Raw genomic sequence first — 25,152 nt, forward strand, 5'->3', positions numbered from 1 at the left:
AAAGCCACTACAGGGCTCGAGAGCGGCTGCCTGCGAGTCAAAGAAATAAATACAATAAATAAAAACAGATTAATGCAGGTAGCTAATCATTTCAGAATCATCCATACTGAGAGTATCAACGGGCAAATCAACATGGAAAAGCTCCTCTTAATGCACTTAAGGTAAATAGCCTACTATTTTAAAGAAAGGACCTCAACAATCAGATCATCCCATATAAGCACCACTTGGCAACAGTGGGGAGGAACCAAGCTCACTTTGCTGCTGGTCATGAAATCATCAGGAGCTCAAATCACTAAATTAAGAATAAATATATCAGAGTTTCTGTTGTTGGGACTTAACAATTTGACAGCTTTGTTTACAATTCAGTTACAGAATATTTGAAATAGACACCATCTCCTCCATCAGTTTGTCACTGTTTTCATTTTTACAAACAATTCCAGTGTTCAGACTGACTGGTAACAACGTCTGGCCAGGTATCGCTGCAGTTTTTTCGTATGCTTTAACAAGTTGGAAATGCTTCTTCTTAAGAAATTACCGATGCCATGTGTGGTGCATTGAGGAGTCTGTAGACATCCTCAAATCAAAAACAGCAATCCCACATGGCCTGTAACCCACTGAGGATCTATGGCATCCTAGAAGATAACTCTGGAGGACTTGGACTCGTTCTCTATGTGCACCTCCCTTTCAACCCTCTCGGCCACCTCGTGATCGTCTTCTCCCACTCCATCTCGTTTGAGGATCTTCAGCGGCCACCAGAGGGAGCCGTTCCGGCGGTCTCGATGGATGGTGCGTTCGGCTGGCCAGCAGCTGGGGCCACCTTTATCGCCCGTGAGGAAGTAGAGCAGAGCATTGAGCCATGCGTTGCAGGAGGCCAAAGGTCTGGTGACCTTGTAGCAGATGGAGACGGTCTTCATGGCATTGCAGCCGCCAAGCTGTCCCCGCCGCAGGAGCAGGAAGAGCGTGCGAGTCACATGGAAGGGTAGGAAGCAGAGTGCAAACAGCAGTGTGATAGTGACAATGGTTTTAATGGATTTCCGCCGCCGGCGGATGTAGTGTGAGTACTGTGAGCCAGAAATAGAGACGGAGGTTCTCTCGCGCCCTCGAACTCCTTCCACAGACCCGTCACCCACTGGTCCATCCTCGCCACCCTCTATTGAACTGGGAGGAGAGCGCAGGGTCTGAAATATTGTCCGGACCACGTGGGAGTAGCACCAGGCAATGATGACAAAGGGCACAAAGAAACCTAGAAGGTGGAGAACAATGCCATATGGGACGTAGTCTGCAAACTCCTTATCTATGGCATCATCCCAGCAGTTTATGTACTCCTCGCCGACCTGGTCTCCAGTTCTGTTCCCATAATCGCTCCCTTCTCCAGGCTCAACAGCCTCACCAGCTCTGCGCCTAACGTATCCGGTCTGGGCGAACCTGAAGATGGGGCAGGTGAGAATGAAGACCACCACCCAAACTAATGCGCAGATCCCCTTCACCACCCGCTTACTTTCCAGTGTGATGGTCCTCATTGGATGACAGATCCCCAGATACCTGTGGAGAGACGACTAGTGGTCAGTTCAGTCCATCAGTTTAACCTCTGCTTATTCAGCATTTACACTGAGGTTCATGTAAACTGTTTTCAGCCATGTGTCAAACAGAAATAACAGAAAACTCAGAAAGTCAAAAATCCATAGAAGAGTTGATCTGAAAGGAAACAGCTTCTCATCTCAGTTCAGCACCTGATTACTAACGTATAAGCCAACCTTTCACATAAATAGTATTTTTATGCAAATCTGACTGCAACATATCAGGTGATCCCGCTAACAAACTAACAGATAAACCACATCTACCTTAGAGGTAGTGAGCTAATGGAGCAAATGAGAACTAGCCTTTATTTAGTATGGACTGATGACAACGATGTCAGGTTCAGATTATCAGGGGTCGAATTATCAGCTGAAGCTTACCCATTCAAACCTACTGAACAATTATGTGGCTCTTTAACAGAATGGCTTTTGGTTAGGTCGGCAGTTTATTTTGATCACAAGCTTTGAGGTCAAACCCATCAGCTCACCTGTTGCAAACATCTGATCAACTTCCGATGGGCTCAAAGATCAGAAGAATCTGATAGCTTGCTAATTTCCTGTTAGCCAGTCAAAGTTCAAATAGCAAAGATGAGAAATCCATCAAAAATTAACATTACCAGGAAATAATATGAGCAGTAATTATTTGTTTGTAGTGTCGGTGAAAGTGTGCTTCTGGTTATGAGCTGGAAACAAAGGGGGAGGAGCTGGATATCTGAGTTACTAAACCAGTCTCATAATAACAACGATTACAAAACAATTTGATAAACAACAAAAAGCAGCAAGATGCCATCAAGCCGACTTTAACTTGAGCTTTAATGGCACCAACTGAAAATCTGCCACAACCAACTCTTGGTAAACTCTGAGAGTTGGTCGTGACAGGAAACTTAAATTAAACTCACAAAGTCTTACATTAAATCCAAATATTCACAAAACCTTCATTTATTTGTATTTATTGTGCAGATTTTCTGGTATTTTGGTTAAAGTTTAGACAACATTTATGCGGAAGATAAACTTTTACATTTTCACTTTGCTGCACTGTTTCTAGGCTGTCCTACCTGTGCACAGAGATGCAGGTAAGGAAGAAGATGGAGCAGTAGAGATTGAAGTAGAACAGGAAGCGTACGAGGCGGCACATGAAGTCCCCAAACACCCAGCAGTCCCTCAGCACATAGCTTGCCACCAGGAAGGGCAGAGACAGGCCGTACATCAGGTCAGTGGTGGCCAAGTTCACCATATAGATCAGGGAAGTGTTCCAACGACGTCCATGATGGCAGCAGGAGCGCAGGAGCACCACTGAGTTGAGGGTAAGGCTGAAAAGGAAGGTCAGCGAGTAGCAGACGGGTAGGAAGACATATTTGTAGGATTCATCGATACTGCATGAAGGCAGAGGGAGTGTCGAGGTGTGCGAGGTGCCTGACGTGTTGAGATGGTTGCTCGCCACAACTGCCGCCAGCAAGCTGATGTCTGGGGTGATGCTTGAGGTTTGACTCAACCCCATGATGAACCGCTGAGGCTATTTGTGGCAGAAGAGGATTAGTTCAGGCTTGTCTGGCATCATCTCAGCTCCTTCCTCTTCAGGTGCTATCTATCTAGCCATCTATCCATCCTCGGTCTCGGCTCAATGTTGACTGATCCATGTCTCTGTGACAAGAGAGGGAAAGAGAGCAAAGAAAACACAGCCTTATTGCCTCATTATTCTCAGGAAAGGTTGTTCAGAATGTACCACCAACGTTATGCTGATGAAGACTCTGTCTCGCTCAATTAGCCCCTCAATCATTAATGAAACTTTCCAGACCGTTCGTACAGCAGGCTGGTGGTCTGTTCTATGTTGGGGTCAGGTTTTTTTAAAGCCCGTGTCACAATAACTGAAGAAGTGCGGGTCAAGACGCCCCGTGCACAGCTGCTCAAATGGCTGAGTCATGTATATGTATGATTAAAGTCAGTATACAGTAGGGTAGAAACTCAGCTGTGAGCTCTACTTTGAATTTATATACTGCACATTATAGTGGCTTCGTGTAAAAACACAAAGTCTCTGAGAGGAAACAGCTGAAGCACAGGGTGTTATTTTTAGAGTATATTCCATGTTTATTAGTTGAGCTATTAATGGTTCCACGTGCAGATTGTTCTCTAACCTCTGAACAGCGATCAGAGTGTCAGTGCACATCTTAGGGTCAAGTTTGTGTTTCGGAATTTTTAACTGTTTAAAATGATCAAATATAAATCTTATAAAAGAAGAAGTGTGAGGTCAAAATAGAAGTGACTTGATTACAAGCTAACATATGAAGATGTTTAGTGTGTTGCACCAGCACAAACGTGGTTTTGCTGAGATTGACAATATTCTGTGTTAGAGGTGGGAACTCTGGGATTTTTGCAACTGACTCTGTTAGATATGGATTTCTGGGACTTCCTTTGTCAAGATCAAAACTATAGAGAGAAGAATACTTCAATCAAGCACACAGTTGGATTTACTAACTTTCACAACACCTGTTTTATTGCTATTTGCAGGGATATTCAACGCCGGAAAAAAGCTTGATGTGATGGCAGTTATTGCTGTGTGGAGGCATTGCAGAGATTAAAGACTGCCTTTGTTTCCATTTGCCTGGTCTCAAATATGGCCTGGTCTCGATGTGACTGACGAGAAGAGTTCAGAGTATGTGTCTTTCTGGGCACGCCCTTTAGCCGGTTCAGCAGGATTCCCATCTTTGGAGTAATTGACAGAACACATGTATTTTTAATTGTCCCATGTGAAACTGAGTGTGGGTTGTGTAATAAGAAGCACACACACTCAGTTTATGTGCAAATAGTCTCCAAATCCGTAAACATTATGTACATTATTACAACACTGTAGCAAAGCATCCAGGGTCTGTTCACAAAGTCTTCATTTTCCAGAATAACAAACATTTTAAAAACCTGCAGGTTAGAAAGTACGGAGATGGTTGGTCTTCAGGTGAGTCCACAGTATTTCACGTGTGGCTTGTTGAGCCACCGATTTTTGCTAAACCAGATGCTGCATGTTAGATTTGTGTTCTCATAAGTAAATATATTAATTTATCTTATTTTGTAAAAGACGTTTTCTGATTGTCATCTTATTTTGGAAATGATTTTATTTTGGTGATTATAGGTGACTTCACTTCCTGTTCCTGATGTTTTGAAGCGCGAACTGCAAAAATGAATGTATGTTTTTTCCCTCCGGTGTTGCTGTCAATAAAGAAAAAGGGAAAAGTAAGCAACAAACCAAGTGTGCGCATTATTGAGAGAACATGGCCGAAGAAGAAGAAAACGCTTCGAGCTCAACACTCTGTAACAGGTAACTCCTGTTACCTGTTCAGATCTGAACCAATGAGTGTTGACTGTTTTGGTACTTCACCCACAGGACCTACAACCGTCTCCTCTGCTGACACCTTGTTGTACAGTTTTTGGTCTTGTGAGTCGCCTCAATCATTCCACCTTTCTTAACGTCTTCAGTGGAGCTGCACTGCATTCACCCTTTCTAAAAAAGAATAGCTCTCTGACAGCCAGACTGAACGCTCAGATTTTCATTAAACATGTTGTTTCGGTCAACTAGGACCTCCAGTTCAGGTGCAGAAAGTTTTTCTTTTCGCTGCTTCTCCTTATTTTCATTATTGTGGTCAACATGAAAGTGTCTGTGACCTTTACTTATGTACTTTTCTGATTCCTTTTAACAAACCAAATCATGCAGGTTTTGGCAGATTGGGCATGTCATGCTGAAAACAACTTTAACTGTGTTTAGAAAAAGCAACTTTTGTAAATCATCTGTAAAACCAAGTGCTCCTATTTTTGCCTCACTTAGTAAATCTGGCCCTTTATTCCAAACAGGACCTATCAGATGGGTTATCATGAAATTTAAAAGAGCATTCATGATCCCCAGAAAATAAATGATTTTGGTGATCAGTCTGCTTTTAAAAATTAGTCTGAGTGTATAATGCAAATATTTTTACTGTATTGATCTGATATTTATTTTGCTACACCAGCTGACATAATTATAAGGAGAAGGAGAAGCAAATGAGTCCACTGTACAGCACTCTGATGAATTCATGGTCTCAGTTACCTTTAGATCTTTACCATTGTCCCATTAGAGTCACAGAAGCCAGGGCAAGTTTTGGGCTGGGCTACCTTGAAGTTATTGCTGCATGAAGTTCTACTCTCATCCTTTAATTATGGATCATCCACAGAGGAAGTGATTTGATTTGCTGATGGGTGGTTACACTATCACGCTGGGCATTCATAGGACATGCTCTGGTTGCCTAGGTAACCATCTAATGTTTGTATTACTCTGACTTATGCGACTTGTGCGAAATCTCTGTGGGCAAGGGCAACTCAAGGGCATAATCTTAGGTATGGTGGCCACAGTAGGGCAAACAGCTGTTCGTCTGTAGTAAGTGTGGGCTGTCAGTCTGCTGTTTACCTCACCTCTCAGTATATGGCCAAATCTAATTACCCTGGAAGAGGCTGTAAAAGTTGTGAAAGCAGCCTGATAAGAGCCGTAAAGACAGTAAAGCTCCCTTCTGTACAATGACAATAATACCGAGGTGAATTGTAGAGAACATCCTTAACTTTTTTTTATCAGTGTGCTGCTGTTAGCCTCCATTAGCTGCTGTTAGCCTCCATTAGCTGCTGTTAGCCTCTGTTAGATTCCACTGACCTTTGTTAGCTGCTAAACACTGCCAGTGTTTAGCCACATATTTTAAAGCATGAACGGATAGAACAGCAATCTCCATGTTGGCTACTTTTTCAGAATACACAATTACACACTAATCTATGCATTCATATGCTGCATGCACAATCTATGCATGCAGCCAGGACTGCTGAGCAGCTAGAAACCTCCATCAAACCAGAACAGGACAGCGTTCCTCTGTGAGCCCAGCAGCTGCTGTTAGCTCTCAAACATTTACAGACTGATGCACAGTGGAAACATGAGTCTGTTCCAACTTTTTACAGATGTGTTGCTGCCATTACATCTTTCATGAAACAGTCTCAGTTTAAACTTTTTATGTTTTCTTTGTTGTGTTGTGAGTAAAATATGGGTTTACCAGCTTTGCAAATCATTGCATTTGTTTGTTATTTACACAACGTTTGTTGGGGTTATATTGTTTTTTTTATTCTTCTTTATAATTAAAAGAAGGAAATGTAAGTTGCTTTATAATTTATCACTCTCATTATGATCAGTTATAGCAATCATTCATTACTAAGTGAGCAAACACACCATCTCATCTGGAGGCAAGCAGAGGATTAAATCCAGTCTGTATGTTTGTGGACTCACCTGTGATGGTATTAACTGACAGAAGCTGACAGCAGCTGTCAGCTGGTGCCTGATTTCCATGAAGACATTCCTGGTCCACGGAAATTTAAGGGTGCGTTTGAAAGATTTGAAGCGAATCTGGCCTGAAATTGATTCTGTTTCTAGTACTTCATCTTCCGAGCATCAGTGGATCAGAGCCTGTCGTCCTTTGAGCTTCCACCTCCGGCTTTTCTTGGTAGACTTGTGGTTAAGAAGTTTCTGTTTCGGGCCCAAAGGGTCTCTCTGGGTCTCTCTCCTGACCTTCAGCTTCTCTGTAAATAATTGATCAGCGTTCATTCAGCCACAGCTGCAGGAATGAAACCCAATACAGGGACTGCAGCGGGCGAGGAGGAAGAGGAGGAGGAGGTGCTCACAGCGCCAATGATTTTACACGAGCAGCCGAGGTTTGAATAATTCAGAGTAGACATAAAATATTTTAATGTCTCAAGTTTAAATGTTGATGCCACCCAATATTTGTTGAATTTATTAGGATGTTTTAATGTCTTTACTTTTTATTGCTGATTGAATGAAGTATTTGGATGCTGGATATAGAAATTAGCTCGACGCCAACTCTCCTGTAATTGTGATGAACTGTCCTCCACACGACCCGAGATAAAATCAGTCACACATTTCAACTAATGAGCTCCTCGTCTTCTACAAGCAGCCAGAAAGTCAAAGGTTTATGTTCATAAATCCTCAGAGTCTACACGTTCAAAGGAATTAAAAATAATTTGATCAGAGTGGACTTTAAAAAGCTTCTCGTGTGGAAACAGGATCACTCACCTTCTCATCCGGAGGAGATCCTGAAGCTTTCAGCTCCTCGCTCTGCCTCCAGTTATCTGAGGCTTTAATTAGAGAGAAAAGTGAATGGATCAGCCCCTCCTCCTCCAACCCGTCCGCTCTCTTCTCTCCATCATCACCACCATCAGCTCTGATTCATACAGTAAATACTAAATAAACAGAGAGCTGAGGGGCAGACCAAACACTATCAGCTGTGTTGAGTGTGATCAAACACGGCAGCGGGATCAGTGTTCAAACAGCCGCGGTCTCCTCATTCTTGTCACATCCCCTCCTCCTGTTAAACACGGCCAAAGTTTCTAACACCGAGCTCAGTGTATGACAGTTTATCTCAGTTTTTTCTTCTCCCAGATCTCTGTGATGTCATAGTAAGGAAATACTTCTAATATAGTCATCTCAGACTGAAGAAGTGTGGGCTGGAGCTCGAAACAGCAGCTCCACATCAAACAACCGATGCACTGATCCAGGATCTGACAATACAAGCTGTCTGCTCCCATAACCACCAAGTCTTTGATTCATTTTTTGGGAAGAAGTGGAGCCAGGATTATTATGACCTGCAAATCCCAGAACAAAAATAATAATCATAATAATGATTTTTCTGATTATTTTTTTTACATTACCTGATCCAACCTAACTATAAACTCTATGAATAATAGAAGTGATAAGAACCAAGATGTTTAGGGCTGCATACAATAGCCTGAAGATAAAACACCTAATTTATCCTGCAGGTGTTTATGTGTCTAAAACAGGGGTGGAACTCCAGGATGTGTCCTTGATCCATCGCAGCCGATTTCAATGGCTGGTAATGAACTAATCATGTGATTCAGGTGTGTTGAGCCAGGGTGAGATCTAAAACCTGCAGGACACCGGCCCTCGAGGCCTGGAGGTCCCCACTCCTGCTCGAAGGCATTAAAATTAATAAAAGAAGTGATTTTTGTGTCTTTGCAGATAAACCTGGGTATCATCTGCATAGAAATGCACATATATGAAGAACTACAGCAAAGCACAGTAATATGACATCATTAAGTTTTGCTTTTAAAAATATATTTCAGAATTAATGTTTACATATACAAATATATTTGTAGTTAATTTTATTTACATTTTAAAATACTTCTCCAAATATTCTTAAAGTCACGGTGAAATGATTAACAGCCTTGTATCAGTGTCATAACCTTCCACAACCTCAAAACAGCACATTTCAGTGTGACTTTATATACTTTAAAGCACATTTCTCATTACAGTACATCGCTTTCAATGTAAATGACATTCAGCTTCTTATCACAGGCACGAGAGCACAATGCTAAATATCCTCGACTACTGTTTCAATGACTACTGTGCTCATGAAAACAGATTCAGGGAGTTATTTAAAGCACATGATGGATGAGATGCAAAACATTTAGTTTTAAGAAGAAAATGAAAGTAAGGCAGCAATCATGGCACATAGTTGGTTATATTCAGTGGATTCTTCCCTTACATTTAAAGTAAACAACGATAGCGCGATCACAGACGGTACCTGAAGAGTTTAGCATCAGTTAAAGAGGAATTTCACCACTGTGACAGAAACGCAACTTTGTTAGTCTGAAGTTGTTTCAGTTATTTATTTTCTGCTTTAATGTGATGATGACATCAAGTTTGGGTGAAATTCCCCTTTAATTAAAAAACAAAACAAAAACTAAGTATAATGTCCAATAATCAAGATATCATGTAAGCTCTTTAATTCCACGTGCTTATATCTGTGTGCTGTTCCCTTTTTATAGTAACAGGTAAAAGTGGTTCAGTAAGTAACACAATAAAACTTAAATAAGATAAGTTAGATCCCTTTTGTTGATTATGTCTAATTAGTCTCGCCGCAACTCAGAGAACACAGCGAAAATATGTGAAAATGGGATTTTTTTAGATGAAATTTGATCACCAAACTCCCAAATCTGAACGTAATGTTAGGAGTCAGAAAGTTGACCAATTTGACTTCGATGAGGATGTTTGAACCGATGAGTCACTGAGCTTTCAGCACGGTGTAAAGTAACACCGTTTTACCAAAATGCATCTTCTAAATGAACTGAGTAACATTCGTTGTCTAAGGTCCAAAGTTGGACAGGTCTAGAGACCGGTTGGCAACCACCTACCAACCACCAGGTGCTACAGAAAAATGTGTTTTAACCAACTGTGAGGTTGCTGGAGGTTGGTAGATGAGCTCAGAGGAAGACACCGACAAGCCTCTTTGTGGTTGGTTTGGCAGGCTGTCGCTCCCAGCTGTGATGTGACTTCTCTTCCTGTAAACACTCGACCAACAAGCCGAGTGGTAAAGCAAACAGGAAAGTGCAACACAAACCTGAAACCTCCACAGTAAAAGTTGCACCTTTTGAAATGTGTTGTTTTCAGTAGTAAGGTACAACTTTTACTTTGAAGGACTTTCCTGTTTGCCTTTCCCGACCGCTTGGCTCAGTGTGAATGTTTGCAGACATGTTGTCTTCAACACAAACGTGGCAACCAAATCAATCACAGGGAGGTTTTTGGGTGCAGCGCTCCCTTTGCAACCCATTTTCACCCAGTGATAACCAGCAACCAATCACCACTTGGTGGGAATATACATGTACTGATAGCAACCGCAGGTTTCCAGGGGGTCGCTCACCACAAACGTTTGACTCGTGGGTTTATCAAAGTCATTGTTTTTGGTCTGCTGACCATGATTATGTCTCCCAAATTTCATCCTGTAGCTTTAAGACCTGTGTCTCAAGGCAAAAACACGGTTACAGGCTGTTTGACGAAGACAATGGATCCTCTGAGGAACATAAAGTCTCCACAAAAATCCTCTTGTAGGACAGAGTGAGGATAATAACACCGTGCTACCACGGTGGCTTAAAATGAGCATTTAGAGGAGCACAGGTATCAAAAAAGATTTGAAAAGCTCCAGCTTTCTCCAAACGTCACAGCAAAATATACTAACCTTTCCCAAAATGTCAGTTTCATTTTCAGAGGCCGAGCCTGTAAATCTGTGGTGCAGATGAAGACCCCTGTCATGCAGTTTTGGAGCAGAACGATTTAGTGATCCTGGAAACATGCTGAGAAAATGCTGCATGAACATGTCACCTGCTGAAAAACATGAAGAAGATTATCTGAGGTTTCCGTACAAGGGACTTAATAGATGACCAATCAGAAGAGAGTGTGCTTATAGAGAGGCGGGCCTTAAAGGAACATGAGCTCCAAGGATTGTTTGAGGCTGAGGATGAACTCGGGGCGTCACATACGGAGCTGCTGTGAGATGAACGAGCTGCTCTAACAACAGAAACATAACAAGCCCGATTGTCAGGAGTCAGAACAACGACCGAGACTTCGGTTTAAACTGTCACAAGCCAGCAGCTGATTGGCCGTCCCGATGAATGAATCTGACTTCACCAAAAAACCCTCCAACATCTGAGCTCTGTTATGAACGTTATTCCTTTCTGTGAATACCGACGTGAGTCCTCCAGGATCATGTCATCGTCGTTTCTCTGGATGGTGCTGATTGGTCAGTTTAGATGAACCGGCAGGTTGTCGCTGACGCAGTAAACAGCTGAGGGGCTGACACGCCCGAACAGTCAGCCTGGTCCCAGAGAGGCTGAAAGAAGGAGCACTGGGCAGAGACTGTGCGAGGTGTCCGCCGTGCCGTTCTGGCGTTAGGTCAGGTCCTGGACGTCCAGCAGCATGGCGTCCTGCTTCGTCCTCAGCTGGTCTCGTACCAGGAGGTGGGCCACCAGCTCGGAGCTCAGAGCTGGAAAACAAGCAAAGCAGAGTGTGGGCTAACACGAGGCGTTTGTCCCCAGAACAAAGTGGAAGAAATTTCTGAGCCCGGTAGAGTCAGATAGAGGCCACAACAAGGTGAGGCTGAGAGATCAATCAGGTCTGATTATTAAAACCAGACAACTGTGATCAAACGCTCCACTTTTCACAGAACAGCTCTGATATTTGTGTCATAAATGAAACGCACCTGTTTCCTTCACTGCAGCACAAAACAGCCTTCAGTCTACAGGCTCTACAGGAAGTAAAGTCTCAGGGCTGTGGAAAGATTACTGACAGCTGCGATTAGCTTCACATCTTTTCTATTCAAAGTTTTAAAGTCTTCACGACAGAGTAAAAGATTCACTATGAGGCTAATGAGGAATGTCATTACTTAGAAAACCAGCCTGGCTTTTCCTGCAAATGGTAAATGTATTTGTAAAGCGCTTTACTAGTCCCTAAGGACCCCAAAGCGCTTTTAAACTACATCCAGTCATCCACCCATTCACACACTGGTGATGGCAGCTACATTGTAGCCACAGCCACCCTGGGGCGCACTGACAAATATATAATTAACACAAATATATAAATTTGTTTCTTTATTTTCAAGAACAAATCTGTTGGACGTAAACCTAACAGAGACAAAGTTGTGAAATAAAGATTGACTCTAAATGAAACCCAGATGTGAGGCTGTGAGCAGCACCGTTGTGTTTCCGTTAAAGCTCTGCGTACCGTGAACGTCTCGTTCCAGCGACGCCCTCAAGCTGCCGAGCTGCTGCAGCGAGCGTTCCTGCAGCTCCCAGCGCTCCAGATGTTTCCGCTGGGCCACGCAGCTGCTGCCAGCCAGCCGCTGCAGCAAACACACACACACACACACACAGATGAGCTTCAGGTCATCGATCTGCTGGTCGGGCTCGGGCTCGGACTCACCTCCTCCTTCTGTTCGGCCAGCAACTTGTCTCTCAACGTCCTCAGAGCCGTGGCCACTTCCTGTTTCAACCCAGCGGCATGGCAACCATTGTGCCCTGTTCCCTTTGTGACCTGACAGGGTCAGAGGTCAGAGGTCAGACTGTGGATAGCACCTGTTTGTGACTGTGTTTTAACCTGAGCATTAGGAAGTGGTGAGGTAAAGGCGAGCCTGGGTTCAGAAAAACAGCAACAAGACTCGCTGGAGAAACGCTGCCCCCTGCTGGTGACAGCTGCCGTTACGTTCTGCAGCAGATAATCACAAAAAGTAGCTTTAATAACAGTTAGAGTTACACTCCTTGTGCAGCGATGTGTTCAGACAGTGACGAGTGAGAACACGAGTTAGTGCCTGATAATGACTCAGAGACGAAGGAAAGGATTCCCACATGGAGCCCAGAGAACTAATCGTTTAACCCTCAGTGACTTCCAATCAGTGTTTCAGCTTCTTCAAAATTTGATCTCTCTGTACAATGGACTCCGAAAACTCTAAGGGTTGACCCCATTTTTCCGCGTGATCGAGCTGTTCTTTATTTTTATTGTTGCCTGGTGATGAACTGATGTTCTCCTGCTCTGGCTGGACTCTCCTGCAGATCTCTGGCAGTAACACTGGCTCGGCTGCTGCTCTCAAATGTTTAGCAGTGTCTAAATATCCTTTGAGAAAAGCTGTGTCCACACCCAGCTTTGCTGCCACTCTGCTAGAGGTTCACAGATCCCAAAAGCTTAAAATGTTCAGTGATTTCAAACAGCAACACTGGAAGGTTTCACGAACAGACAAACTCTCCTTTCACTACATGAAACTTCTGAAGCTTAGATTCTGAATCAGTTTGTTGCATTTGCAGTAAAATCTGTCCCTGATCTGTGTCCTGAAACTCGCTGCAGCAAGCAGAGCAGGAAGCACCTTTTTATTGGCCCCCTCCTCCTCCTCTTCACTGTCGCTGTTGTTGATGAAGCACAGCTGCAGGTTTCTGTGGTTGTGAAATCTGTAAACAAATAAAATGCTTTATTTTCTTCACAAATGAGAGGGGAAGAAACGGTCATCAGCTAGCTGCATCTCATGGCCGAATCCACAGACGGTAACGGCACGGCCACGCTCGAATAAAAACAGGACGGCAACCTCCCCGTGACTACGGAAACTCAGTGGTTGCCAGGTGACCAAACTTATAACTTCAGACTGCCAACATGTTGCAGTCAGTCTGTAACAACTGTTATTACAGCACAGCACCACTAGGGGGTGTCATTCTACTATCGTGGTAGGAAGAGAGACCCCCAGAGTGAGTACAGCCCGTAGCCCTTACAGTCGAGCTGGCTACTAACTTCTCACCTCTTTGTGAGGAAGACCATATCCCTGCAACGGGCTGACGCCAGCATCTGCCTCACCACAATCATTTATGCGACGCCACACGTTACCGGACGGTAACTTTAGCTGGAATTTACCGTGATTTGAAAACGTTCTGCTGAGTCATCGGATTATCAGAGTTTGGAAGAATTATCCGACCGTATGCATCGATTTGATGCTGGAAACAAAAACATCGCTAATTTCTTGCAAAGATGATGAAAATGCATCTGGAGGCTTCACGGTGGGACCTCGCTAACCAGCAAGTGTTGCTTCCTCCATCCTGCATGATGGAGCACCGGTGTAGGAGCGAGCTGGCCTGCGAGGTCACCGTCATCACTGGGCAACACTTTGACAGATTCAAACCAACAAACACGAACTCAACAAAAAACAGAGATTATCCACGACGCTTCATTACCGTGATGTAACAACTGCCACTCGACACCTCCTGAAGTCTTCCTCCTCCTCTTCCCCCCAGACGTTGCTCCACACTCCATCTGGATTTCCCTCCGTCCTCAGCCCCGCCCCTCTCTGCAGGAAGACAACATAACCTGAGGATAATTCTCCACCGATCACCTGACGACTAACCATCAACATCCAGGACTGAAAAATGAAGCATCAAAAGTTGCAGTTCCCCCGATGACCACTAGATGCTCTAAAGGTGCATCCAGGACTTGGACCGGAAGGTTTAGTCTTATTGGTTGCTGTGTTTGGTTGCCTTAGTTTCAGTATTTTGGTTTAGTTACAGAAGTTGACATTTAGTTGCAGGCATTGCTGGCTTTGCACTGGTTTTGTTGGTTCAGTTGCACAAAAACTTAGTGTAGCACTGTTGCTCTAGTTGCAGCAGTTGGTTTAGTTGCTGAAGCTGAGACTATTTTGTGTTGCTGGTTGCAGGGGTTGGTTTATTAGAAGACGTTGCTGTGTTTAACTGCAGGTGTGAAATAATGTTAAATTGTTATGAAACTACAAATATGGTTCCTACTGGCTTTAAAAACCAACCATGAACTAACGTTGGCCTTTCAAAACTTAGTGAGTGACGCCACAGTGGTCACATCCATCTTTTATATACAGTTTATGTTGACAACAAACCACTCAGACTGGTTTCAGATTTTTCTGTGCAGCAAAGCAAGGGTGAAAGAAAAAAGTACTCCAGCAGCAGCAGATTCTCGCCAATCACAGGAAATGTAGTAAAAACTAAAGTGTGATGGGTATTAGCCCAAAAAGCAGCACAGATAAGAGGCTGTCGCCCAGAGCAAACAGGAAACTGATGTTGGGAAGTTCTGAGTGATCGTCATGTCACCAGAGAACGTATAAACATGCAGCTGTGACACCAGGTCGTTGAACCACCTCCTCCTCCTTGTTTTAGCTCGGTGTGGATTACGGCAGCGGCTCTTCAGACACAACAAACACGATCTCATCCTGTTCAGGATCGAATTAAAAAACAGGGGAAACGGCAAAGACTATCAGGAACAAGCTCCTCAGAGACCTGAAGTAAAGAGCAGAGGGGGGGGGGCAAACCATGCTGGATACTACATTTCCCACAATGCAACTGAACAGCAGCAAACTAAAAATTTGCAGTGAAGCTTCTCTTTCAACCGGCAATGTTTACAGATGGGCAGTTTCCTGCGCTCAGCTCTGCTGGTTTAATTCTGCTCGTATTCCTGCAGATTCTGCTCTCAGGCTCTAACGCTTAGTTCCAGGTTACAGCCTGAAACTATGGAAACCACAGCTGGCTACGGATTGTGTGTGCTGCCCAACCTGTTGCCCAGTGGCTGCTGAAGGTGGCTGGCTGCTGCTAGGTGGTCGCTAAGAAGGCGATGCACCAAAAACCGCCTTGTTTTTGCTTGTTTTTGTTTTTACTTTAAAATTCGAACTAACTGCTGGAATCTCTCGTGGACATTAGATGAACTGCAGGTTTTGGTGCTTGATTTTTCCTTCTTTGTCCAGCGAAGTGCATCATGGGAAATGTAGTCTTTCCCACTGACTGAGAAACAGAGCCTCAAACTCTGAACATTATCTATAGCTGACCTTTGACCTTTCCCTCCGCTCCTGCTCCTGTTTCTCCAGCTCAGCTATCCGCTGGCTCAGTTCCTCCCAGTGCATGATGGGAAGGTCCTGGTCCAGAGAGGATGCCTCCATGGGGTGATCCTGATGAAGCTCCTTCTCCTCCCCCTCCTCTTCCTCCTCCTTCTCCTCAGACGTCTCTTTCTCTCCCTCCATCCTCCTTGAATGAACCAAAGCAAGATCAACAAAAAGTAAACAATAACATGTGTAAACACAGAAAGCAACAAACAGCGTTGTTTTCATTTAAAAACTCTGAAGACCAAAGTGGAAACTCAAACCTACAGAATGTCTGAGACGATTTATCCACAACACTCATTAACATGTTGCAGTTTTTTCTACTCCTGGATCTGTAAGAAGTCACACAGAGAAATACCTTATATGGTTATCTCAGGCAGCAAAGCCCCACCCATTTGCATTCTGTTTATGAGTGGCAGCCAATAATATGGAAGTGGCTTAAAGAGGGAGGGGCTAAAATGCTGTGCCACCGGTGCATATTTTTGTATCTATTTGATATTAAGCAAATATTGGGCCAGTATTGCCGATACCAATACTAATAATGTGGCAACCTCTCAGTGTGTCATAACATATTTGATAATTCTGGACATATTTTAATGATCACTAAATCACAGCGAATTTAACTTTCCACAACAAAAGTAGTAGTTTGAAGTAGTAGTAGTTTGAAACTGGGATTTTTTAGAGCTGGAATTTGAATGGTCCTGTCAGTGAAGCCCTTTGGCTCAGCTTCTGCTGTTTAAAGGTTTCACAGGCTGTTAATACAATATACAGTCAAAACACAAAGATATTTATCGATACAGTATTAACATCAATGCTATTCTGTACGTTTGATGAACTGAAGGTCCAGTTTAAGATAAAGAGGGCTTATTTTGAACTTTAACTCATGTTAAGCTACTGTAGAAACCCAGGATAAACATCTGGAGCTGGGACTGAGCAGTGGTGTGAGCTAAAGTTATTAATATCATTAATAACCCAGCAATAATCATGTAAAGCTGCACACATGCCAAATACAATCAATAGAGATCAATAATTAAGGAATAGTTTCAACAATCTGGTAACGTTTAAATATGTCTACGGAAGATTTATTGGTTGTAAATGATCTGCCCATGTGGTTGCGGATAGAGGTGAATGATCAGAGTTGTGACTGCTGCTCTCTGAGCCCTCCCGGCGGCTGTGGCTCCGCAGTGTCCCGCTGCTGTCGCGCTGCTCTGGCCGCATGTTGTTTAGGAGCAGCGGGGACACCCCACCTACCAGTCACATCCAGGCGGCTCCGGTTCTCCCCGGCATGTCGCCGTCCGTGTGCGGCCCCCCGGGTGCTCCGTGTGCGCCTCCCGCGAAGCTTCACAGTTTTTTCGGGAACCTCGAGTAAAGCAGCTCAAAGTTTCCTGAAACTATTTTAACTCCGTCTGAGGAAGGAGCACCTCCTCCACCTCCCCTTCCGCTCTCCCAGATTTAACCTCTCGTCTGATCGTTAAAGTGACCGACGGCACGAGCGCTAACGGTAACGGGACGGTACTTGGAGTACTCCGGTGTGCGGGTGCGTGCGTGGGGACTGTTAGGTGCAGTCAGGAGCGCGGTGTGGTTGCTTTAGTTGCAGGAGTTGCCCCATCTTGTTGCTGCTGCGATTAGCTTGGCTGCAGAAGTTGCTGTGTTTAATTGTACACTGTTGTGTCAATGGTTGCCTTGTGTGCTTAAGGTTGCAGCTACTGTTACTATGGCTACTTAGTTGCACCAATTACATAAGCTTGTTTTGCTTTAGTTGCTTTTATTTTTGGAATATTTGCCATCTTAGTTGCAAATTGTACTAGTTGGTGGTGTTGCTGTGAGTTGCATATGCAGGCATTCTCACTGTGGTTGCTGAGGCTGGTTACAGGTGTTGCTGTAGTCGTGTATGTTGTGCTTAGATATTTGGTTTTGGGGCAGAAGTTGCTGCATGCAGAGGTTGGCCAACTGAGGATGTTGCCGTGGTTGCCTCGATGTGAACCTGAAGGTTTGGGATGTTGAAATGATCTTTGTTGCTGGATGTGGATCAGAGTTGAACGGAGATTCGCTGAAACACACTCTGGGTGCTTTTCAGTAAAATATTGGAATCTTTTAATAACTTCATGTCTGTGTTGGACTCGGTCCAGGTGCGACTCTGGTCCAGGTTCAGGTCCAGCTGATTCTCTCCTCGTGGGAAACATCTGCACAGCGGCAGTGAAGGGGTTACGGTTGCCGGTGTCCAGTTTCACCATATTTTGGAGATGACGACTCAGCGCAGATGAAGAATTCACAACAACAGAGGAAACACCACAACATTCCTGCCATCGAAGCTCCGTCCTGACGCTCCGTGTTACTGAGCTCAGTCATGAGAACTTCCTGTCTGAGCTGATGATCATTTAAACATAAAATACTAAACACTCAGTTTTTATGACTTTAACTGAGTTTAACTGCTTGAAGACGCCACCCTGGATGTATGACTGCTTCCTGAAAGTTTAGAGACCAGATTACAGATGGTATAAAATGAATAAATGAATGTCCCTCATTTCTTTTCCATCCATCTGTTAAAGTAAACTCAGGAAAAACAGAACTAATGATAATTAATAAAAAGACAAACGTGCTTTGTTTAAACAGTTACACCATTTTTTAAATTCATTTTTAATTTTTTAAGAAACAAATTTTTAAATTTATTAAGCAAATAAACGTAGCTTACTTTAGCTTCACATTCAAAGTGTGGTTGTCTGGCTGCACCACGGCAGACAAAAAGGCACTTCAGAGGGTCATTAACATCAATCATTGGACATCCTGAAGGACCTGTGCAGCTGTCTCAGTGTACTCAGAGACCAGGTTACATCAAAAACCTCTATTTTCTGCAGTATTCGCTTGATTGTTACACCCCAGTCTACCGTCGTGTTTTTTTTCATTGACCACTGACAAAAAAGCCTCATTTCTGCTGTTCAATAACAAAGAAATGTAAACTTTTACAAATGATTGCTTAGCTGTGTCTCTAATCAAACCTCTGTAACTTTGCTCTGCTTCATCTTCAGCAGCATCAGGTAATGTTCAGATGTTGATTCATGGTTTTCTTCTGTTTTTCATCTTTCTGTGTTACCTCAGTTACTTTGACACAAAGACATCTGCTGTGATGCTCACACCTCCGAAGTCTCACAAGTGCCAGCTTTGTGTTTATACATGGATATAAAAATATAGACTGTACGGATAAATGACCAGAATTATAATATTTCTCACTGAATCTGAATTGAATCAGTTATAGAAATCGATACCCAGCCCTAGCAATAGCCCTAATCAGTGCTAACAGCTGGCATGACTGCCTCCCTGGACTTTTGGGGAGCAATAATGTGCAACAAACATCCATTCTAGAATTTATTATGTCATACTTTTTTGCACTTTTATCCACTTTAAATTTTACTGCGTTGTGTTTATTTCTGGCGTGGGACAATTTTCCAATGTCATTGTACTATTGTACTAAATATGACTGAAACGACAATAAAGAGTTATCTTAAAATTGTTTTATTTAAAATCAGAACCAGACAGTAAAGGAAAACTAAATCACTGATCAAAACCAATACCAATGCTTCATTTTACCACTATAAAATTTAAAGTCATCACTGTTAACATTACAGTCATAAATCTTTTAAGAGATAATTTCACACAGAACTCAACTTCAATTTCAACACCCAGTGTGACAAACACTGATATAAACTACAGCTACATGCTATGATGTCACGCGTTGTTCTGTAGATTAGAATAATTAAAAATGATAATAATGATAAATCGGTGTGAGCTGGATTAACCATTGGACAATAAGAAAATGACCAATTCTTCACTAAATTAAAGGCATTTAGATTTTTTAGTGTATTAAATATCGGTGGATCTTATGTTAAAGTGTGGAAACGCTTGTCATGTATGATAATCTCTGAGTTTTGGAGGAAGAAACAGGACAGAACTTTTTATGTATTTGCATGGCAGGCTGCAGTTCCCCCTGTGGCCGGCCGGCGGCGCTGTTTCCACAGTTGGCGAACTGCCTGTATTTGGTTGAAGGACTATGTTGTAAAAATCTTTCAAACTGTTAATTTTCGGAGTTTTCGCGACTCCTCCGCAGGAGTGCTCGGTGGGTTCGGGGCCGGCGTGACCGCCTCTTCCCGGGGACAGGCGGACCGTCCCGCCTAGGACAGTGTGGCGCGGGTGCTTAGCGGTTTTCTGATCTCTGGAGGTTTTTGCTGTTAGCTCCGCAGCTAATCCTAAAAGTCGCATCAGCTGTGCGGATTAAAAGTTTCCCCACAAAGCTGGGCCCAGGAGGAGGCTCTGCTGGGCACATTTAGGGAACTTCATCGCGGCTGTTTCTGCGTATTTTTCGCGGTTTTACGCAGTCGTAAAAAATAACGTTAGCGGCGCAGCAAGTGAAGCCAGCTGTGGGTCATAAATGTCGCCGTGGCCCGCAGTCACACGCGGATAATAAGGTTTTCGTAAGGAGATGCGGTAAAGAGAGGCGAGCTTCGCTGTTCAGCCCGCTGACTCGGCGGCTCTGGGTTTGCTGCTAGCGAGGCCTGCGGGTCGGGCTTCCACCGGGCTCGAGTAGAGCCCGTAGCCGCCGTCAAGCGGTTGAAGGCCGGCAGACGGCGCAGTCGGGCCTGTGGACCAAAGTATGGAACGGATGGAAGTGGACCAGTGCGCAGGCGCAGGAGGCGGGGCACTTCGCAGGTCGAACAGCGCCCCCATGATCACGAGTGTCAGGTTAGTGGTTCTACACCACACGTTGAACTCCGTCCAAAAGAACTTAAATTTTAATGTATTGATCACAGAAAGCTCGAAGGTATTATTTTAATAGATAAAGTAAGTCATCTTAATACAACAGTCCTGGTCTTTTATTCGGCTTAATGCCAGGTGTGATGTAATAAAATTAAATGTTTATTTTACTTGTGCTTATTTTCACTTAGATAATAATAGAACTATACAGAAAGATTGTAAACATGGCCAACTTATTACTGTTTTTATGTTTGTTAATCTCCTGCTGTGAATACTAATGTCTTAGCTTGAAAGTAGCAGCCACTATAGTCCATATAATAATTAGTTTAAACTACAGTTTATTTACACATGAAATAATTTGCAAATCTAAAAAATGTAAATATGAGAAATTAAAAAATTCTATGGCTACTTGGATAAAAATAAAAAACACTCCTGGCATCCTTTTTGATTTTTGTACTTTGAAAATCATTAAACAGATTTTAAAAATGACACGTACCATGAGGGCAGCAAGAATCAGTTTGAACCCTGAACATACGAGAACAAAATTTTAACATAATTGTTCATAATTGTTTAAGATACTGATGCCAATAAATAGTTATTTATATATTTAAATATCCAAACCTCGGCTCTGTGAAAATTACACGAGAGGTTATTGATTATCTTATTTATCACGTTATTGCTCTCTCTCAGTGACGGGATGACGGTCTTCAGTCCCGTGTCCTCGGCTCGGTACAGACGCAGCAGCATCTCCATCAACCCCAGCTGTCCCTCGCAGGTCAGTAGTGCTGCAAAAACTTTATTTACCGGAAAATGTTCATAAGCAGTGAGATAACACAGTGTTTAAGCACACCTGATCTGAAGCGTCAGGTGTTTCCTTTGAGCTGTAGAGGTCGACCGAAACTTAAACCAGAAGAGACAGAGAGCTGCACAGGAACCAGATGTGACAGCTGCACCAGCTTTGAGAAAAACCCTCTGATCTGGATATTAAAGTTTTTATCGAGGGCTGAAACTGGAAGGTCTCATCAACCAATCACAGCTCCCCTAACTGCACCCCATGCCGATGTTTATGACTGCTCGTACGCTTGCAGAAGGAAACAAGGAGCCAACTGCACTCATGTTTTACTGTTCAACATACTTTTAACTCAAAATGTTCAAGTACTGAGGAGAAATTATAAGATAAGCACCACATTTGACCTTTTAATCTGCCGTTGAAACACAGAGCAGAGCTAGTCTCTAATCTGACGATCATCATAGACGCTGGGCCAAACACCACGTTCTCCTCCGACTTCTCTGTAACTTTGTTTTTGTACTTTTGTCTTCACCACAAAGATCAGCAGCAAATATCCAGTCAGGACTTCCTGCTTGGATCCTTGAAGAACTCAGCAGGACTACAAACAGTGATAAAAGTCAGACTAAACTGTGATGAGCACTTTGACTGCATCTGTTCTGAAGTTAAAGGATAAACTGTGGAGATCACTCAGAGTTGGAAAAAATCTCGAGACAGTTTTCAGATCTAATAATAAAACGTTTATTCATGTTGCACCTTTTTAACTTAAGTTCAGACAGCAGGGCCAGAAATACACCAGGATGTAACATAGAATAAAAAGGGTCAGACAATCGATTACAAAACGATCAGTGATGATAGAATCAAATCAAATGACCTTCTCTCTCGACTCAGCCTGATGGAAAAGCACAGTTCCAGCCTTCAAACAAAGATGGCAGCACAGCTTACAAACTCACAGCTCGTGACCTCTGACCTGCACAGTCTGAAGCTTGTCCTTTAAATGATGCTCTCTTCATTTCAGCTTCACGTAAACCTTTCAGTCCACTTTTTATCCGTTTTAGCCTCTTTGAGCTCCTGTTTTACACATTTTTCCTCTTTCAGCTCGTCCCTCTGTCTCCTTTCTCTCTGACCGGATACAGACTCGACCACAAGAGGCAGGTGAGGACAGACTTCCTGCTCTGCTTCCCGCCAGCACGCCACTTTCCTTCTCTTTTTGCTCAGCATCGTCTACAACATGTTTAAGCTATTTTTAAATCAAAGAGCAGTGCTTCAGTGTCTGTGTTTGCTTCACCTCAGGAGGAGAACACGGAGATGACGCTCAGAGGGACTCTGCAGAGACTCGGGTAATCCAGAAACTCTACTTCTATCTTTGAGGTTTAAACAAGCAGTCGGTAACCCTCTGTCTCTCTTCCAGTCCTTCCAGTCTGGTCCCAGTTCCTCCAGGCAGCCAGTGGCACAACCACACATCAGTGGTGAGCTTCTCCACTTCAGCTTTCATGCTGCCTCACTCTTATTTTGATGGTTTACAACTGCACTTCCTGTCAGGATGCTTTATTCTTTTCTAACCTGCTGAGCCTCATGGGTATTGTAGTTTTTAGACCAATAAGAAAGAGCTTTAGTTTTGAATGTAGTTTGAATCTCCTGACTTGGAGCCCTGAAACTAAACCCGATCAAACAGTGAATGAAGTTCATTTAAACTGGAGCTTTTTTTTCTTCAGTGGTTTCCGTCACACGACAGCGGCGTCACGCCCAACTCGTCCCCGAGTCCTACCAGGAGGTTCAGGTTTGTCTAACGCCTAAGCCTGATTTATTGTGTAGTCATTGCGCCACTGTGCTGACGAATGTGTCGATTGCCCCGCAGACCTGCGGTCAGCACCACGGTGAGGTGGCCGGCGTTGACTCCGCTGAAGAGGAAAGGTAACCAACATTTTACTGTGGATCATTCTTATTCTGCAGTCTTGAAACAAAAGTGTGTAAATCTGTGAAAACTCATCCCTCAGGGGGGGTGGAGTCAGATGGACCCCCAAAGAAGCTCTTTGTTGCTGGGGTGACAGACCCCACCCACCACAGCAGCTACACAGTTAGGTGAGGATGACCTGAGAGATGCATTGTGTTCAAAACCTAAAACGTGAAACCTGATCTTCCTCCTCTCTTCTCAGCGTCTCACAGTCAGCGGCAGACTCTCCTCCTGTGGGAGGGTCCATTCCTCAGTCCCACCCCCTGTCTCTCTCGCCCCCACCCGCCTTCACTCCCTTCACCTCCCACCAGCACCCTGGACACTAAAGACCAGCTCACCTCCCGACCCGTCACAGTGGGCACAGACCGCCCGTCAGCAGCTGGAGGAACTTCAACCTTCATCACATCGTAGATCTGTTCCAGTCATCCACCAGTGTCCCTGTAAGCCCCGCCTCTGTAGATTTCCAGCTGTCCCCATTGGCTGATTGAAGATTCATCTCCACAATCATGTCACTTTGTGGCTCCACCCCACTGCCATCAAACAGTGCCGAGAGGACTCGACATCAGTGTCATCGTGACATCATGAAGTAAACTCGGGAAACTTTGTAGGACTGAAGACACGCTGGTTGTGTAATCGGGTTGAACAAGCGCAGCTTGGAGTGAAGGGGTTTGTGGGTAATCCTTACGTGAACATGGAGCAGAAATTAGGACTGAAGAAGAAAAAGGAAAAGCCAGAGGATGTCCCATTCTTTTGCTTCCTTTCTTTAAAAACGCGTTGAAGACGGATCTCGGCTCGTGGAAGGATGAAACCTGGAGGCTCCTGTCCAAACGGACCAATCAGCTGATGCTGTTCATGTTCAACTTCCTGTTTCTCTGTAGTTTATTATTGAGATAGTTCAAATGAGGTCCTGAGTTGTATTCAGGACTTAAACGCAGACCGCTGTCCCTCTGTCTTCGGAGGCACTTCAGGAACATTTGATTTCCTCTTCAATCGACGGGATCGGAATCAAACTTGGAAACTTCAGCACAACTTTTGTTTCCTGAAGTTGCTTTTGTAAAATCTCAGAAATCTTTCTGTAAGGAAGACATAGAAATGATGAGGTTTATTTAGAGGAATTCACGAGTGTTCATGATCATCTGGACTCACAGCCCTTCATCGAATCAAGGATCATTCCCGATCCCAAAACCACATGAAGGTGGGCTGAAGCTCTGCCTCTGAACAACACTTCAGCCTTCGAAGGCTTTTTGTGTTTTAATGAAAACTTCCAGTTATGGGTGAGACTGGATCCTTCTGGTTTTGTCAGATCTCAGTTGGAGGCCGTTTTTAAGCCGGTCTCCAGTAAGAGGAAAGAGGTGGTTTCTTGTTAATAGTGTATCTATATGTGAATACTTTGAGCAGCTGGTGTGCGCTGACCTTCCTTCGGCCTGCAGAAAGAAGCCGTGCTCTTCCTCCTCTGATATACATTTATGATTGAACTCGTTCAACCCACTAAATGTCTGTGAAGGTTCTCAGTCATCCAGGTCATCGTAGTCAAAGGAGCTTGCAAAGAAAAGCATCTGGACTTCTTTAAGTTGCTTTAAGTTGCTTTTCAAGCAACTTAAAGAAGTCCAGACGCTTTTCTTTGCAAGCTCCTTTGACTCAACCCACTAAAGTTAGTTTGCTTGAGTCTGCTCTGATTTATCAGCCACACCTGACCTACAGAGAGTTTAGAGTGTTGAGTGCTTCCTGAGGCCGTTTGACGGGGGAAGCTAGACTGTGCAGGTACAGGCCCCCATAAAGAGAGGGGCCGGTCAGTTCTTCAGCGTTAGCAGCATTTAGTTACATGAAAGCTCACTGACACCAAAGCAACAGTTACCAACATCA

At 43.8% G+C, this 25,152-nt stretch overlaps 3 protein-coding genes across 6 annotated transcripts; 1 reads left to right on the plus strand and 2 right to left on the minus strand.

Moving 5' to 3' along the window:
• Positions 1–615: 615 nt before the first annotated feature.
• LOC146700906 (P2Y purinoceptor 3) lies at positions 616–3,215 on the minus strand. Its single transcript, XM_085471206.1, has 2 exons — positions 2,630–3,215; positions 616–1,542 (listed from the first exon to the last, which is right to left on the minus strand). Exons 1-2 carry the CDS (start codon positions 3,070–3,072, stop codon positions 633–635), a joined length of 1,353 nt encoding a protein of 450 aa, XP_085327332.1. The 5' UTR covers positions 3,073–3,215; the 3' UTR covers positions 616–632.
• Positions 3,216–11,250: 8,035 nt separating this feature from the next.
• Positions 11,251–17,187, minus strand: LOC146700907 (uncharacterized). 4 transcript variants are annotated; one of them, XM_085471148.1, is made up of 8 exons: positions 17,054–17,116; positions 16,070–16,134; positions 15,752–15,947; positions 14,142–14,254; positions 13,289–13,370; positions 12,355–12,465; positions 12,157–12,274; positions 11,251–11,419 (listed from the first exon to the last, which is right to left on the minus strand). In XM_085471148.1, exons 3-8 carry the CDS (start codon positions 15,941–15,943, stop codon positions 11,325–11,327), a joined length of 711 nt encoding a protein of 236 aa, XP_085327274.1. In that variant the 5' UTR covers positions 15,944–15,947; positions 16,070–16,134; positions 17,054–17,116; the 3' UTR covers positions 11,251–11,324. The 4 variants fall into 4 exon arrangements, 3 of the variants coding, with proteins under 3 accessions (XP_085327274.1, XP_085327275.1, XP_085327273.1); XM_085471149.1 differs by lacking the exon at positions 16,070–16,134 and having other exon boundaries at positions 17,054–17,187; XM_085471147.1 differs by lacking the exons at positions 16,070–16,134; positions 17,054–17,116 and having other exon boundaries at positions 15,752–16,057.
• Positions 17,188–19,738: 2,551 nt separating this feature from the next.
• Positions 19,739–24,831, plus strand: LOC146700908 (P2R1A-PPP2R2A-interacting phosphatase regulator 1). Its single transcript, XM_085471151.1, has 9 exons — positions 19,739–20,536; positions 21,239–21,323; positions 22,434–22,490; positions 22,629–22,675; positions 22,747–22,804; positions 23,051–23,115; positions 23,194–23,249; positions 23,333–23,417; positions 23,492–24,831. Exons 1-9 carry the CDS (start codon positions 20,448–20,450, stop codon positions 23,613–23,615), a joined length of 666 nt encoding a protein of 221 aa, XP_085327277.1. The 5' UTR covers positions 19,739–20,447; the 3' UTR covers positions 23,616–24,831.
• Positions 24,832–25,152: the final 321 nt, after the last annotated feature.

This window comes from Copadichromis virginalis, linkage group LG10, assembly GCF_057382275.1.
Source record: "Copadichromis virginalis isolate Kocher_CV1m ecotype Utaka linkage group LG10, C_Virginalis_male_GT1.1, whole genome shotgun sequence".
NCBI lineage: Eukaryota > Metazoa > Chordata > Actinopteri > Cichliformes > Cichlidae > Copadichromis > Copadichromis virginalis.